Source organism: Rhincodon typus, chromosome 19, assembly GCF_021869965.1.
Source record: "Rhincodon typus isolate 14 chromosome 19, sRhiTyp1.1, whole genome shotgun sequence".
Lineage (NCBI taxonomy): Eukaryota > Metazoa > Chordata > Chondrichthyes > Orectolobiformes > Rhincodontidae > Rhincodon > Rhincodon typus.
Window position 1 is genome coordinate 16,183,483 of NC_063350.1, and position 17,118 is coordinate 16,200,600.

At 38.7% G+C, this 17,118-nt stretch overlaps 1 protein-coding gene across 1 annotated transcript in view; it reads left to right on the forward strand.

The window, feature by feature from the left end:
- LOC109927125 (SS18L1 subunit of BAF chromatin remodeling complex) overlaps positions 1 to 17,118 on the forward strand; it is a 115,559-nt gene that overhangs the window by 71,549 nt on the left and 26,892 nt on the right. The window contains exon 11 of the mRNA XM_020527031.2: positions 1,180 to 1,297. Within this exon, the coding sequence (XP_020382620.1) occupies positions 1,180 to 1,297 (118 nt within the window). The remainder of the gene's footprint in view (positions 1 to 1,179; positions 1,298 to 17,118) is intronic.

Below are 17,118 nucleotides of genomic sequence, written 5' to 3' on the forward strand. Positions count from 1 at the left end.
CTGGTTCTGGGCCATGGGGCTTCTAGCTCTGTGTTTGACACTGCCAAAATGTTGGCAGGTTTAGGGTTTGGGCTGGTCGCTAGATTCAGTGCCCTGATGTCATGCTGGTGGTCAAAGTACTACTTGATAAGAAACTAAATATTTGGTGAGAGACTATATAATGACAATGTAATTTGACATATTGTCAGATTCTGTCAATGGCATTTGAAATACCCAAGTAAATGAAATACTAAAGGGCTTAAGAGGTGGATATCATTTCCAAGAAGGCCGAAGACTGAATTGGCTTAGAGATGTGACATTAATCTGTGTTCTCATCAAGCCTTCACAACTTTTTTTTTAAGTTTTGTTTTTGCATTGGGAATCAAATAGAAGATCACCATAATCTGTGATGCTTTAGCCTTGTAAAACTATTATCCGTAATGCTGAAAAACAAGCTAAATAATCCCTACCCTTATTTTGAGTCAGACCTTTGTTTCAACCTCCAAACCTATGCACACTTTAATTTCTGCCTGTAAACACGTACCTAGATAAAACAGATTGTTGAGAAATAAATCTTCGAACATCGGTACACTTGAATATACTATGCTAACTGTACAATTAGCTAATGTTAGCTTACGATATGCCTATTTTAGTACAGATTTTCGTATGCATCTTTACAGGAAATACCTTGCTGACATCAGATTTGTTTCGTTATGGCTGTCAGAAATGCCAGAGCAGTGATTCCTGCATGATCAAAATAAATTCTTAACAAAGTTAACTATCATTAAGACAATAATATAAAAGAATTTATTCTTTCTCTTACCCAATCAATAGATTCTTCACCATGGGGCAAAGGCAGAAACCCGAAGATAGGAAGCAATTACGACATCAAAGTGCGGGACAGCTCAGACATGCTTATGATAGCTAGCAGCGCTCCCTGTTGTCTAATGTTAGTCCACCTTCCATTTGATGAATGTATTCCGCAATATATCCATCTGCAGCACTGCAGTGTTTGTCTATGAGACCTTTTAGAAGCTTGAGGCATGGTCCAGTTTATTTGATGTAGTGCTCCTGGGGCTTTAATCCCTCTACAAGATATTTATTTGTGCTGAGGAGTGGTGAAAAAATCAATCACTTGATGATTTGTTCCCACACTCTGGAAGATGTATCTCTTCAGTTGTTCTTTCTCTTTGTGCTCAGTGCAACAATCCAGCTGAGGTGCTAGACGTGAGTGTGGGACTGCAAATCAACACTGCCAGCACCATGACTTCAAATCAGAAACGGGCCTCTGGCACAGCTTTGGAGGTACTGCATACAGGTGAGAGCAGCACAATCTCGGGCATCAGAGACAACGTCTTTAGTGGGTACATCTGGTGACTGGTCAGGATGCCCTTAGGCTTTCTCCAACCCTCAGGGTATCATTCAGTCAGAACCTCCCCTGTTGACGTCATGTCTTAAGTTGTTCCTCGGTTACATATATTCAAGAGGAATGTTCTAATGCCATAACTAGCCTTACATGCTTTAACCTGGCTGCATCCCTAACCACGGCCCTTTTTTGGATTTTGCAATCATTAATAATGATCACGATTACTATATACGTTGAGGGTAGTGTAATCACACCAGCCTTAAATGGGCAGACACTTCTTTTAAATCAACCTGTTCAGAGATATTATTGCACTCCTCTGAAGCAGGTGGGACTTGAACCCAAGCCTCCTGGCTCAGAGATAGTGATACTACCACTGTGGCCACGACAGCCCTCTTTAACAGACATATCAAGATGCGCTGGTATGCATCCACCTACCCCATAGCTTTCATTGGCTTTGTTAAATTGGCACAGCATCCTAGCATTAACTAATTCCCTGTGAACCTTAGAATCCAAGGTGCAATTACTTAGTCATTCCACTCATCCATTTTGGATACCAGAATAACAGCCAAATCTTTTGTAAACTGGATCAGTTGAGATGCTTCATTAGAAGAACAGCTGAATATCTTAATATTGAGCTTGTCAAACAATAGTAGTTGGACAGAAAATGTTGTAAAGACAGAGATGGAAGTTGAAATGGCGTTTTTGGTAGCATCATCTATCAAGAGTGTAATTGCTTTGATAACAAGGCTGCCGTGTCTCATTTGTAGATTGAATCCCCCATCCCAATCCAGGTTAGATGAGTAACATAATATATATGTTGCTGTATCTAATGAGCTGTAATTAAGTCCATTGCCTTAACTATGTTTTTTAATCACCGAAGTTATTGAGCAGTCTGAGTTTCAACAAAACCTCCGTTTGGCACATATTCCGTTTATAGTGAAGATAAGCATTGGGTGAATTTCTAATTAAATTTATGAAGAATTATGAAATACATTCTTTCAGATTTTTTTTTATTGATGCTTTATTTAAAACAGTGAGTATTGGAAGGGATTGACACTTATTGATTGAATGACTGTCAATACGATACTGGCCAATGTGGTACTGCATGATGCTAGTGCTGTAGTCACCAAGCAACCTTAGTAGCAATATGTCGCAGGGTAACTACTCCTACTTCCACTCTGACAAAACATAATAACAACTAGTATGGGAAATTTCAGTAAAAGTTACACTTTGAGCTGAGGTAAAACAGATTTGTTGAAGTAATAAGGTGAGTTTACTGTGTAGTCTTCCTGTGCCATCCCCAATTTGGATGTTTGACACGAATAGTGAATATATTCCATTCTATTTTCTGGAAGAACCCATAACTGCGCAAAGAAATGTACCACTGACACTATTACAGAGAACTAGGTTAGTGAAGGTTTTTAGCCTTTGAGGGCAGAGATCCAAATTAACCAAATGACATTTCTGACCATCTTCCTTATTTTAATTTTTGTTCGTCTTACTCACTGATTTATTCCAGAGTAATTCCTCTGCCATCAAAATTATACATGAGCATTTAAAGTATTTTAACGAGAAGACTGAAATAAAGGGAATTCTGATTGATAATTTTTCTGTTTTTTAAAGCACTGATGAGATTTACTTCTAACCCAAAGATTTTCTTGCTCTTGTATGAACTGCAATTCTTTGCATGAGGCCAAAAATTGGTATCCTTCTCTCTTATAATTCCCAAGTATTGTTAGCAAGAGGGTCAGTGGCAAGGACAGTGGGTACAGAATCTGTGGCTGTGTCAGTGGGTAATTAACTTGGGATCTGATATCCTTTTAAGTAGAATTCCGTTCCAAGTGGAAAATGTTTTGGGTCGGAACTTTATGGAGCCTTTAAGGACACTTCTGATTTTTGGAAGAATATGTTTCTCTATAGGTATCTGCCTAGACTATTCATAGTCCCATGGAACTCTTCTACCTCTGGGTATTGTAAATGACTACTGAACCTGCCCTGACATGGCAGGTTTAGTAGTTAGTTGCAGAGTTGCACATAATAACTGAGTTCTCAGCTATTCTCAGTGCCTTGGTTATCTCTGAATTGATTGTGCAGTTTTCATTAATATTATATATTATTTTAAAGTTGTGCCTTAGCTTCTCCTCTCCAAATGATTCCTTTTTCTCTGTACTTCTTGCAAAAGCAGTTATTCAGTGCCTGTACTGCACGCAAAACAAAACTTTTCACTGTACCTAGGTACATGTGACAACAATAAATCAAATAAATAAATCGGTTCCATGATCACAGCAGCCTTATGTACGCTATTTTGTTCAAATGGATATATTTATGTGTGAACCTGAAATGATGAATGTGTCAGGCCATCTATTCATGAGCAATGCAACAAGTCTTCTTTTGCATTCACCCAGCTTCTAAGACAGTGTTATCCTGTAATTGAAGTGAGAAAAATGGCAGGGGAAGGGGGAAACGAACTGTAAATGCTGCCATTTTAGGACATTTGTTCTTGTTCTGATCTACCTGATGGGCCACGTGTTTAGGAGTTGGTTTTGGAGATGAACAATACTGAAAAGTGGCCTTATTGGCCAACATGCCTGATGTCTGGCTGCAAATCACCTCCCATTTTTGTGGACGTGGGATTGGAACCAACAGCGCTGTCCACCCACATACAGTGGGTATCCAATTAGATTCATCAAATAAGTGTAATTAGAGAAGCCAATGCAGCCAGTCAGCCTCCAAGTCCCTGTCCAAAGCAGGCTGATTCTGCAGATGGGAGACTGGAATCTTCGTAGATTGCGATCCCAGCTGGGTATATGAGCAGCTATAGTCTGACCTAAAGAGAGGCTCCCCTTTCCCCAGAGCCCCTTTTACCCTGACTGCTAAATCACACTTTTCAATTAAAGATCTGAAGAGGCTGGAGACATAGAGCCTTCATGTTGAAGTGCTCTCTCTGCAAATTACCTCCTATTATTTGCCTGCTACTCCTCTCACACTGAAAGGTCTCAGATGCAGGCTTCAAGAGCCTTTAATTGGATGGAGGGGCTTTCTCTGGACCAACTTCAGGGTCCCCTCAACCAGAAAATTGAAAGTTTGACTTTCTCTGGAGGTAGATTCTGGATCCAGCCACAGCCGCAGCTTCTGTTTCTTTTTTGTCAGAGGGAAGTCAACCTTTTTATCTCTCTTTTCTTTCTCTTGTTATTGGTAGTACTCTTTAATCGGCAGTTTAATCCTGAAAATATATTTCAGCGGATATTCCCTAGCGATAGGAAATCACCTCCTGTGTCTACCCTGTCAAGCCTCGTCAGAAACTTGTTTGGCAGAGGTTTACTCTTAACGTTGTGAACATCATGTCTCAAAAAACTGATGAAACTGGCACACAGAATGTTATGACCCAAGGAATAAATCATTAGTTTTTGCCAAAGCTGTGGATGTAGATCAAGATCCTGGAATTTTTTTAAAGCATCCATTAACGTTAGGAAGAAGGGTGAATTGACTTCTGTGTCCAGGAGAGCTTTTTGATCCAGAAAGTAGAAAACCTTACAAGGAAGTGGCAGTGCTGGACTCAATTTTAAGAAACAAAGTGAATGAAGTGGTAGAACTGACAGTGGAAGAGCATTTTTGTGATAGTGACCAAAACTCAGTAAGTTTTAAAGTAGTTATGGAAAAGGACAAAATTGGGCTGGAAGAAAAAGTTCTAAATTGGTCAACTTAATTCTGATAAGACAGGATCTGGCTAAAGTGGACTGTGAGCAGTTTCTTGTAGAGAAATTTACATCAGAGCAATGGGAGACATTTAAAAAGGAAATAATGAGAATGCAGGGCCAACATCTTTCAGTACAGGCGAAGGAGGCAGCAAACAAGTCCGGGAACCCTGAATGTTGAGGAATATGCAGGACTGGATAAGGAATAAAAGGGAAGCTTATGGTAGCTATCAAGAGCTAAAAACAGTTGAAGCCCTAGGGAAGTATAGTAAATGCAGAGGGCTATTTAAAAAAGGGGACATGAAAAGCACTGGTTAGTAAAATAAAGGATAAACCAAATATGTTTTCTAGGTATATTAAAGGCAAAAGGCTTATTAGAGACCAAACCTAAGTGGGACCTGAAGACAGATAAGATTTTTAATGATTAGTTTGTAATCACTATTGTGAAGAACATAGTAGAATAGAGAAGTCGGTGAGTGTGATTGTGCTTGTGATAAATGTGAACAAATTAGTATTGAGAAGGAAGAAGTATTAGCAGGATTAAAACAGGATAGATCCCAAGCCCAAATGAGATATATCCTAGGCAGCTGTGAGAGGCAAAGGTAGAGATTATAGGGGCCTTGACTTTAATTTTCGAATTGTCTGTGGACACAGGAGAGGAGAGTTGCCAGGGGATTGGAAGAAGCTAACGTACCATTATTCAAGAACGGTGGTGGGGATAAACCAGGGAACAACAGGCCAGTGAATATAACATCTGTGGTAGGGAAACTTTTGGAAAAAATTCTGAGGGTCAGAGTTTATCTCTACTTGGAGTCACAAGGATTCGTCAAGGATTATCTGCATGTCATGGTCAGTGTGAGATCAGGTCTAACAAATTTGATTGACTTTTTTGTAGCAGTGACTAGATGTGTAGATGAGGATAGTGCAGCTGATGTTGTCCATATAAACTTCAGAAAGGCTTATGACAAAGTGCCTCATGGCAAACAGGTCAGGAATTACCCTTGGGATCCAGGGCAATTTGGCAAGTTAGATTCAAAACTGGCTCAGCAGCAAGAGGGATAGGGTGCTGTTTGAAGGTTGCTTTTGTGAATGGAAGCCTGTGTCCAATGGCATATGACAGAGTTTGGTACTGGGTCCCTTGCAGTTTGTAGTGTACATTAATGATTTAGACACGCATATAGTGGTCATACCAGTAAATTTGCAGATGACAGAAAAATTGGTGGTGTGGTAAATAGAACTGAGATGAGGAAAAACTTCTTCACCCAGCGAGTGGTGAGCCTGTAGAATTCATTACCATAGAAAGTGGTTGAGGCCAAAACATTGCGTTATCAAGAAGGATGTAGATACAACTCTAGTGGCTAAGTGGATCACGGGATATGGGGGAATGGCAGGATTAGGGTATTGAGCTCAATGATCAGCCATGATCATAATGAATGGCGAACAAGCTCAAGGGATCAAATGGCCCAATCCCGATCCTATCCTCTATATTTCTGTGTTTCTATGGGAAAAGGTATGTTTTAGAAAACAAAGATAGTTGAAGTGTTGTTGCACTTTGTAAAGCCAGTTACCAACACTTACTGTAAGTGCTGTTTTACAGGATGTGTAAAATCCTGTAATTGAGATTTGGACAGTGTTAAGTAGCTCATTGGTCAGTGGAGTGGTGATCAGTTGCCAATGACAAGCACCTCCTGCCTAGCAACACCTGTGTGATTGGCTCCAAGGTGAACAGCTTGTGAGAATGAGCAATATAGCCAGAACCCTTCAGACCTCTGGGGGATAGAATTTGGTGTTCTTCTCTCTGCAGTTATAAAAAAAACTAAAGCCTGAAGAAAGCCAGTCATTGTATGTTAGAGACTTGATAGTTTATGAACCAGCAACTCCGCCTCCTACAAAGAAGTATGAAACACCCAGGGAAGAAACAGATTGATGAACAACAAGTCCTGACAAACAAACGGAGCATTTCAGTGAACGCTGTGGGCAGGGGCCATTGAACTACCTTCCCAGGTTTACCCTCCATTCATAACACCAATGTTTCATTTGTCTGTCTGTATTTGTTTGTAGAGGAATTTTATAAAGGGTTCAGAGTTTTAACTATTTCTACTGGCTGGGCAGTCTTAGTCTAAAAGAAAGGGCCAGAATCTTCGGGAGAAATGTTAGGAAGCACTTGAATGCACAATGGGTGGTAGACCAGTTGTTAATTTTAAGTCTGAGGTTGGTAAATTTTTGATAGCAAAGGTACTGAGGTATATAGGCCATAGGGAGGCATATAGATTTAGGCCACAATTCAGCCATGATCTCATTGAATGGCAGAACTGACTTGAGGGTCTGAATGTTAACTAGTAGAGTTATATGTTGACAGTTCACAGTTGTTTACCAAGAACAAGTGTCCATTTATTCATAATAAATAGTAATTCTTGTTAACTACAGAAACCTGGTTTGTGACTTGTGTTAACTTAAGTCTATAAAGGCAGCTAAGTTGGAAAATGTTGCACATTTTGATAAAATCTTTAATTTTTGTGACAACTCTGGGAATAATGGGGTTTAATTTCCAGCGTGCCACCCCAGTGAGATATGACAATCTTAGAATGCTTAATCTGGATTGATTTTGAAACAGAGGCAACAAGGATTTGTGTGTTGTCTTATAAGTAACACAGATGAAGGAAAATGTCAAATTCTATACTGCATTTAAGACATGACATGAGAAATGTCAAAGGATTTCCTGCAGGTGGCAGAGTTGCCCCCAGCAGTCTGAAGGGAACTTAGAAAATCCAAGGTGATTGAATTGCTGGGTAAACTGGAGGGAGCATTGCCTAACAGAGCTAAGAAGGCAAATATGACTGCAGTACATGCATGGTACTAATGTTCAGAGGAAATACAAGCGAGGTCAAATACTCCAGGCATTGAAACCTCGGAATCAGGTGATATTCAAATCACTTCAAAACATCAAAACATCAGCTTTCTTGCTCCTCTGATGCTGCCTGGCCTGCTGTGTTCCTCCAACTCCATACTGTGTTATCCCCTATTCAAATCAGAGACTCCTCCAACCCCTGGTTATACTGTCCTCCACCCTCTTCCATCAGGCAGAAGATATAAAAGTTTGTATACATGAATAAACAGATTCAAGCGCAGCTTCTTCCCTTTTGAATGGACCTCTTTAATGTTAATGTTGATCTCTGTCTGCACCTTCTTGGCATCTGTAACATTATATTCTGCACTCTTCTGTTAACCTGTTGCATTTATATAGTACGATCTGCCTATAAAGCACACAAGATAACACTTTTCGTTGTACCTCAGTACACATAACAGTAATAAATCAAATATTTAGTTATGGTTAAAACACCTTGAGCATGAGGAGAAAATGAGATGCAACTAGTGATAGCAGAAAAAAGCAGGCAGAAAAAGACAAGGAAATAGAAATGGAAAAAGTAGACATGAGAAAACTATAATTAGAATTGCAAGAGAGAAAGAGAGAGAAAGTGAAAGAGTATAAGCTTTAAATGATGCATTTGAAATAGGAGATGTTAAATACTGACGCAAGGAGAATCTGAACCATAATATGAAGTCCTGTAAGGAAACATTGAAGTTTTCACAGGCCTTACCAACATTTGAGGAAAAGGATGTGGAGGCATCTTTCATATCATATGAAAAAATGTCGAGACAATTGAATCGGGCAGAAGTCTGGCACTGTTCTTGCACAATATGTTGATAGGTAAAGCACAGGAAATTTATGCTTTACTGCCGCAGGAAGTTTCTAGGGAATATGATGCTATAAAGAAAAGCATATTGGCTGCGTGTGAATTAATGTCTGAGGCATAAAGATAAAGATTCTTGAATCTAAGAAAACAGCCTGAGCAAACCTATCTTGAATTTGAAAGGGTTAAGCAAAATAATGCTAGCACGTGGATGTGAGCTTTAGAAGTTAAAATCATATAAGATTATTCTCTTAGAGGAATTTAAAAACATGCTATCTTCTGTAATAAGAAATCATGGTGAAGACCAAAGGGTTGCAACTGCTAAATAAGCAGCAAAAATAACTCCCAATTATGTTATCCATAAAGGTGAATCTTCTTCCCATTACTCTCATAAATTCAAAAGGGATAGAAAATGGGAGAGTTTAGGGAAGGCACATTGCCAGGGTAAAGAATGGATAGCTGGGAATGCCCCAAGGTTTTCTCAGATCAGAAGGGGAAATGCTGAGGTGGGGGTGAAAATTAGAAGCTCAGGTGTTTCCATTTTAACAAGCGACATATTTGTTGAGAATATTAGAAGATGTGAGGGAAACCCTGAGGACTTAATGGAGCTTGTAAGAATGAGGGAAGGAAAGGGCAATGGATCAGATTGTACCTTTAATTACAGGTATTACGCGGGAGCTGTGAGTACTGAAGAAGCACATAGGGTAGATGAGAGATATGACGGGTTTTTTTTCTAAAGGAAAGATAATCCCCTTTTCCTCTATTTAAGTTTATTGAGATAAACTCTATTTAAGAACGAGGATAATTCAAAACAAGTGTTTGGCATATCTTTGTTAATTGAGGCTCAGAAAGCGGATCCAGAGTTAAGTAAATTGCACAGACAGCTGACACTGCAGCTGAGGTTGAAGGAGTTCTGGAGTGCTATTATAATAAACATGGAATTCCAATGAGGAAGTAGAATCGTCCTCTTAGAGCTGCAGGCAAAGAACGGATGGTTGTTTACCAGATTGTACAGACAAATTGCAAGTATGGCAGAACATATAGGACAATGGAAAACGTAGGCATTGATAAATAGGAATTTTAAATGGCCAAGACTTCATAAAGATGTAGTGCAATTCTGTACAATTTGTCATACATGTCCTAGGGTTGGAAAACATCAAAATGTAATCAAACCAGCACCTTTGATACCCAAAACAGTTTTTGAAGAACCATTTAGTTGCATGTTAGTCAATTGTGTGGGACTATTACTGAAAACAAAAGCAAGGCATAATTATTTTCTTGCAATTATGGATATGACAACTTAAGCCCCAGAAGCAATTCCTTTAAGAATAATTACAGTTAAGGTGGTAATAGAAAAGTTAACTCACTTTTTTACTGGTTTTGGGTTATCAATTGATATACAGTGTATTCAAGGTCCTAACTTTATAAAGTTTTCCAGGAAATCATTAGCTGTTTAGGTGTAAAACAATTGAAGTTAACTACAATCTACAAGCACAGGGACTTCTGAAGAGATACTATCAGACTCTCAAAACCATGACTAAAGCATAATGTCATGAATGCCCACAGGATTGGGAGAAAAGATTAGATCTAATTGCTAGCAGAAACTACCCAAATGAATCTATTGGCTTCAGTCCATTTGAATTGATTTGTGGTGATTAAGGAGATGTTCTAGAAATAAAAAGCCAAATCCTTAATGTTGGTTTAAACATATGGTGGGGGATAGGAACCTAAACAGCAAGACAGTAGAGAGCCAACCAAGGACAAAAACAAAAGTCAGAATTGAAATATGAGGAATGTGATAGAAATCAAACCACAATGCTAAGTACTTTGAACAGGATTGAAAATGTTAAGAAGGCTTAAGGCATCGTGTCTTAATGTGTGAAGCATTTGCAATGAAGTAGATGAATTGTTAAGCAAATAGGTATAAACAAATATCCAGGGATATTCAGTTTCTAGGAAGGACAAACAAAGAGGAAAAGGAGACGAGGTAGTATTGCTGGTTAAAGAGAAAATTAACACAATAGTGAGGAAAGATATTAGCTCTGCTGAAGTAGAATCTGCGTGGACAGAACTCATAAGAACCAAGGAACTGAAAACAATGGCAGGAGTTGCATATAGACCCCCCAAACTGTGGTAATGTTGGGGAAGACATTAATCATGAAATTAGAACTGCAAGCAGTTAAGGTACAGCTGTAATTATGAATAACATTTATCTTCTTATGGGCTGGGCAAACCAAATCAGTAACAATACCAGAAAGGAGGAATTCCTGAAGTGTTGCAATCTTGTTTTCTGGCTCAATATGTTGAGGAACCAATAGAAGACAGGCCATCCTAGACTGGGAATTATGTGATGAGACAAGAATAATTGGCTATCCAGCTGTATGAGGTCCCCTGGGGAAGAGAGACCATAATATGATATCATTCTTCATTAAGATGGAAAGTGACATAGTTAATTCTGAGACTAGGGTCCTGAAGCTAAATAGGGGAAGCTACGATGGTATGTGGCTCGAGTTGCCTATGATAAATTGGGAAATGTTACTTAAAAGGATAATGGTGGATAGGCAATAGTAAACATTTGAAGAGTGCATGGGGAAACTGGAACAATTGTTCATTCCTGTCTGGCAGAAAAATAAAACGGGAAAGGAGGTCCAGCCATGGTTAACACGGAAAATTAAGATAGTGTTAGATCCAAGGAAGGGGCATATAAATTGTCCAAAACAAACAGCAGCTCTCAGGGTTGGGAGCAGTTTAGATTTAGATTTCAGTAAAGGAGGATAAAGAGATTAATTAAGTGAGGAAAAATAGAGTGTGAGGTAAACTTGTAGGGAATATACAAACTGATCGTAAAAACTTCCATAGGTATGTGGAGAGAAGAAGATTATTGTAGACATATATAGGTCCTTGACAATCAGAAACAGGATAGGGCTTAATGGGAAACAAAGAAATGGCAGATCAATTAATTCATATTTTGGTTCTGTCTTTACAAAAGAAGAACATTCCAAAAATGTTGGGAGACAGAGGGTCTAGTGAGAGAGAGGAAATGAAGGAAATCCATATTAGTAGGGAAATGGTGTTGGGAAAATTGATGGGATTAAAGGCCAACATCAGTCTAGACCCCAGAGTATTTAAAGAAGTGGTCCAAGAAATAGGGAATAGTGGCCATTTTTTCAAGATTTTATAGACTCTGGAACAGTTCCTGTCAATTGAAGGGTACCTAATGTAATCCAGCTGTTTGAAAAAGGAGGTAAACAGATAATTATAGACTGGTTATCCTGACGTCTGTAGTAGGGAAAATGCCTGAGTTCATTTAAAAAGATTTAATAGCAAAGGACTTGGAAAATGATGACAGGATTGGACAGACCCAGCATTGGGTTACAAAAGAGACATCATGGTGGACAATTCTTTTGGAATTTTTTAAGGATGTAGCTAGCAGAGTTGATTAGGACTTTCAGAAGGCATGTGATAAGGTCCCAATTAAGAGATTAGCACGTATCAAAGTGTGTATGATTGGGGGCAATGTACTGACATGGATAGAGAACGGCTGCAGACAGGAAACAGGAATAACTGGATCAATTTCTGAGTGGCAGTCAGTGATCTGTGGGGTATCAGTGGGATTGGTGCTTGGACCCCTAGTTATTCATGACGTAAATGATTTAGATGAGGGAACTAAATTTAATATCTCCAAGTTTTCAGACTACACAAAGTTGGATGAGGGAGGGTGAGTCCGAAGGAGGATGCAGAGATGCTTTTGTGTGGCTTCAGGAAGGCAATGGCCAAGGTGATATTATTGCTAGACTGTTAACCCAGAAACCCTGGGTTGTCTATGATAATGGGAAGATTTTGTAAGACTGCTTAGATGATAATCTTGAGAGACATATCTGGATGTATTGCATCTACCAGGCATGATGTGGACATAAGGAGAGTCAGGACCAATGAAACAGCATCCTTATTTGTGATCCCAGTAGAACAAGCATGAGTGGAAACAGAAATGCAGTATGTGGAAAACAATTTGATTGAGCCTCACCAAAGTTTATCGGTAGTGTTAGTTCCTTAACAGGCTGGATCAACCAGATTCATATAGGCCATATAAAAGGAAATGAAGTCACAAGACAGATTTGTACTCCATTCCATGGTTGTATTGATAGGTTTGCCAGTGCCTCTTCCTTTATGAGATTGATATATTGAAAGAGTACTGGAAAGTGCCATTAACATTAATGAGTAAAGAAATATCCACTTCTGTTACACAAAATGGATTATACCAATGTTGAATAGTGCCATTTAGGTTAAAGAACTCCCCAGACGTAATCCAGAGACTTATTAATCAAGTCATAGCTGAGATCCAAATGTACAGTTTATTTTGATGTTGTGATTTACAGTAACATATGGGAAGAGCATGTGGGACATGTTTAAGTAATTACGGTTGGCTGGCTTACTAATAAATTTAGCCAAAAGTGAATTTGCAAAAGCAACAGTAACTTGTCTAGGATGCATTGTAGAACAATGACATGTGTTGCCAAAAAAAGTGAACGTGAAGGCTCTAATAGAATTCCCTGTTCCTAGAACTAAATGAGACATTGAGAGGATTATACTGTATGGGTTTTATTTGAACTTTTTGCATAATTTCAGCACAGTAGCTGTAACTTTAACAAATTTGTTAAAGAAACAAACAGAAGTGGTATGATCTGCAGTATGCTAGGCGGCCTTTGAGAAACTGAAGGAAATTCTAAGAAGTGAAGCAGTATTGATCACCCCTGCCTTTTTCCAGACCTTACCAAACATGATTGATGCTAGTGACTTGGGGATATGTGGACTCTTGGTGCAGGATAATGAGTCCAGAATACAAAAGTCAGTAGAGTACTACTCTAAGAATCTAAACCAGTATCAGAAGAAGTACCATGCTGTAGAAAAAGAGACATCAGGAATGCTATTGGCTCTTCAACATTTTGAAGTTTATGTCCAAAATGATAACTAGCAAACATTAATTTACAATAATCATAATGTACTGGCATTTGCTGAAAATTTTAAAATGCAAAATGCAAGACTATTCTGGCAGAGTATCTTGTTTCAACCATTTAATGTAAAAATTAATGGAAAAGGTAATGTAATTACAGATACATTGTGCTGAGTGTAAAACGTTGGAATACATTAAAGGTTTAAGAAATGCTAAGATGGTATAAGGACTTATAAAGTTGAAAGAAGGATGAATGAATGTAAAGCTTGTGTGCTTGTTTTTATATATTACATATTTTATAAAGAAGTACATTTTTGAAAGGGTATTTCATTGTATAAGAGTGGAGACCTGTAAGGACTGTAGGTTTTCTTTGTATTTTTTGAGTGTGGACTGAAATGGGAAAAGGACTGATTTAAAAAACAAGGACTGTTGAAGGACTTTGGCACTTTAAAAAAACCAGCTACCAAAACTTACTGAAAGTGCTGGTTACATTGTTCTTTATTCAAACAGTGGCAATTGCATATGCATAGATCCTTGAAGGGAACAGGACAAGTGGCTAGACAACAAGGTGCAGAGCTGGATGAACACAGCAGGCCATCCAGCTCTGCACCTTGTTGTCTCGGATTCTCCAGCATCTGCAGTTCCTACTATCTCAGGACAAGTGGCTAGGCTGGTTAAGAATGCATATGGGATACTTGCCTATATTAGTTGAGGCATTGAATACGAGAGTAGGGAGTTTATGTATGATTTTGGTTCGGTTGCTGTGCAATTCTGCTGACCACAGTATAGGAAAGATATGATTTGCATTGGGGTGGATGCAGGAGCGATTCACCCGGATGTTGCCTGGGCTGGAGTGTTTCAGCTATGGAGAGAGACTACATTGGCTAGCGTTGCTTTCCTTGCAGTAGAGATGTCAGGGGTGGGGAACCTCATTGAGACCTACAAAATCTAGGGCCATAGATAGGATCAATAGGAATAAATGTTTCCCCTTATTAGAGAGGTAAACTAGCAGGCAGCATAGATTTAAAGTAAGGGGCAGGCATCTGTCATTGGGAAAATATTAAAATCTATTATAAAGAATGTAATTGCAGAGCATTTAGAAAAATATAATAAAATCAAGCAGAGTCGGCATGGCTTCATGAAGGAAAAATCATGCCTGACAAATTTATTAGTTCTTTGAGGAGGTAACAAACGGGGTAAATTAAAGATGTAATATGTTTGGATATCCAGAAGGCATTTGATAAGTTACCGTACATTAGACTATCTAATAAGATGAGTCCCTGATATTGGAGGTAATATAGTAGTGGGGATAGAGGATCAGCTAACTACTAGGAGACAGAGTTGAGGTAATGGGGTCACTTTCAGAATGGTGATCTGTAACTAGTGGAGTGCCACAAGGATCAGTGCTGAGACCACAATTATTTACAATATATGATAGTGTCTCGGATAACAAATGGATGTATAATTGAAGTTTGTGCATGACACAAAATTAGTTGGGAAGGCAAGTGATGAAGATGACATAGAGTCTATAGAGGGTTAAGGACAGATTAATTGAGTGGTCAAAAACTTCGCAGATGGAATTTAATGTGGAAAAATGCGGGATTATGCACTTTGGCCCAAAGAAAAGAAGAGCTGAGTATTATTTAAATGGGGAGAAGGCATTGGGGGTCCTTGTGTATAAATCACACAAAATTTAGCATCCAAGTTCAGCAGGTAACAGGGAAGGCAAATGGACTGTTGGCCTTTATTTTAAAGGGAATGGACCATAAAAGTAGGGAAGTCTTGCTGAAACTATACAAGATGGCAGTCAGACTATAAGTGGCTTCCTTATTTAAGGAAAGATGTACTGGCATTGGAGGCAGTCCAGAGTAGGTTCATTAAGTTGATTCAGGAAACGGAAAGATTTTCTTATGAAGAAAGTTTGAGTAGGCTGAGTTTTTACACAGTGGAGTTTAAAAGAATGAGAGGAGACCTTATTAAAAGATATAAGATTCTTAGGGCTTGACAGGATAGATGTGGAAAGGTTTCTACGCTTTGTAGGAGAGTCTAGGACCAGAAGGCATAATCTCAGAGTAAGGAATCACCCATTTAAGACAGAGATGAGGAGGATTTTTTTTTCTCTCAGAGGGTAGTCAATCTATGGAATTCTTTACAGCAATGGAAGCTGAGGCTAGATCGGTAAGTATATTCAAGACTGAAAAGACAGATTTTTAATCAGCATTGGAATCAAGGGTTTATTAGGGATAAGGCAGCAAGACAGTTGAAAATTGTCAGATCAGCCATGATCTCTTTGATTGGCACAGCAGATTCAATAGCCTAAATGGCCTATTGCTGTTTCCACATCTTCTCATTTAGAGCGGTTTTAAAGAGAATTTTTTCGCCCAATGTGTGGTGGGTTTCTGGAAATTGCTGCTTGAAAGGATGGTAGAGGTGAGAACCATTATAATGTTTAAGAAATATTTTGAAAACCTTGTGATTCTATCGGCATTTCAATTGCTTATGGGCCAAAAACTGGGAAATGGGATTAGAATAGATAATACTTGATGACTGGCATGGACACCATGGCCAAAGGGACTCGTTACATTCTGTATTACTCTGTTACTCTATGAATTTCTTCTTAGATTATTGTGGATTTTCTTAGTTGCTGGGATGGAAGTTGTCACAGCTGTCAAATGTGAATAGAATTGACAGAGCATATTGTTGGATATGAGATGTAAGCACTTCATAAATTCTGTTGGCAAGTTTATGGGACTAAAGATCAGCTAGCTGTGCATAAATATTATAATATAATGTGACATTGTGTTGATATAGCTTGGCAGAGTATGCACACCACTGAGTGGCCTCTTCACTCATGTTTGGATGAGATCAACTTTCATTCTTCTAAATTCCAGAGAGTAGAGGGCCAACTTATTTAGCCTGTCTTCATATGGCAGTGCTCCCATCTCAATCTAGTGAACCTTTACTGTACTGCTTTTAGGACAAGTACATCCTTCCTTAGATATAGAGACCAAATTTTTGCACAGTGCACCAGGTGAACTCTCACCAAAATTCTGTACAATTGTATCATGTTGTCCTTACTCCTATGCTCTAGTCTCTTTGCAATAAACACCAATGTGTCATTTGCGTTCCTGATTCCTTATGTACCCGCACGATAATGTTCTGTGCTCCTTATACGAATATACCCAAGTCTCTCTGAACATCAGCATTTACAAAGATTCAAGCCTTTTTAAAAAAGCCTTTCTTTTCCCATTCTTAACAACAAACTAAATATTTCCTACTTCCTCAGATTATGTTTGTTGTGCTGCCACTTAACCTGTCTGTATCTCTTTGCGGTGTCTTTGTGTCTTCCTCATAGCTTATATTCATACCTAGCTTTGTATTATCAGCAAACCTAGGTACATTACTCTCTGTCTCTTTGTCCACGTTATTTACTCA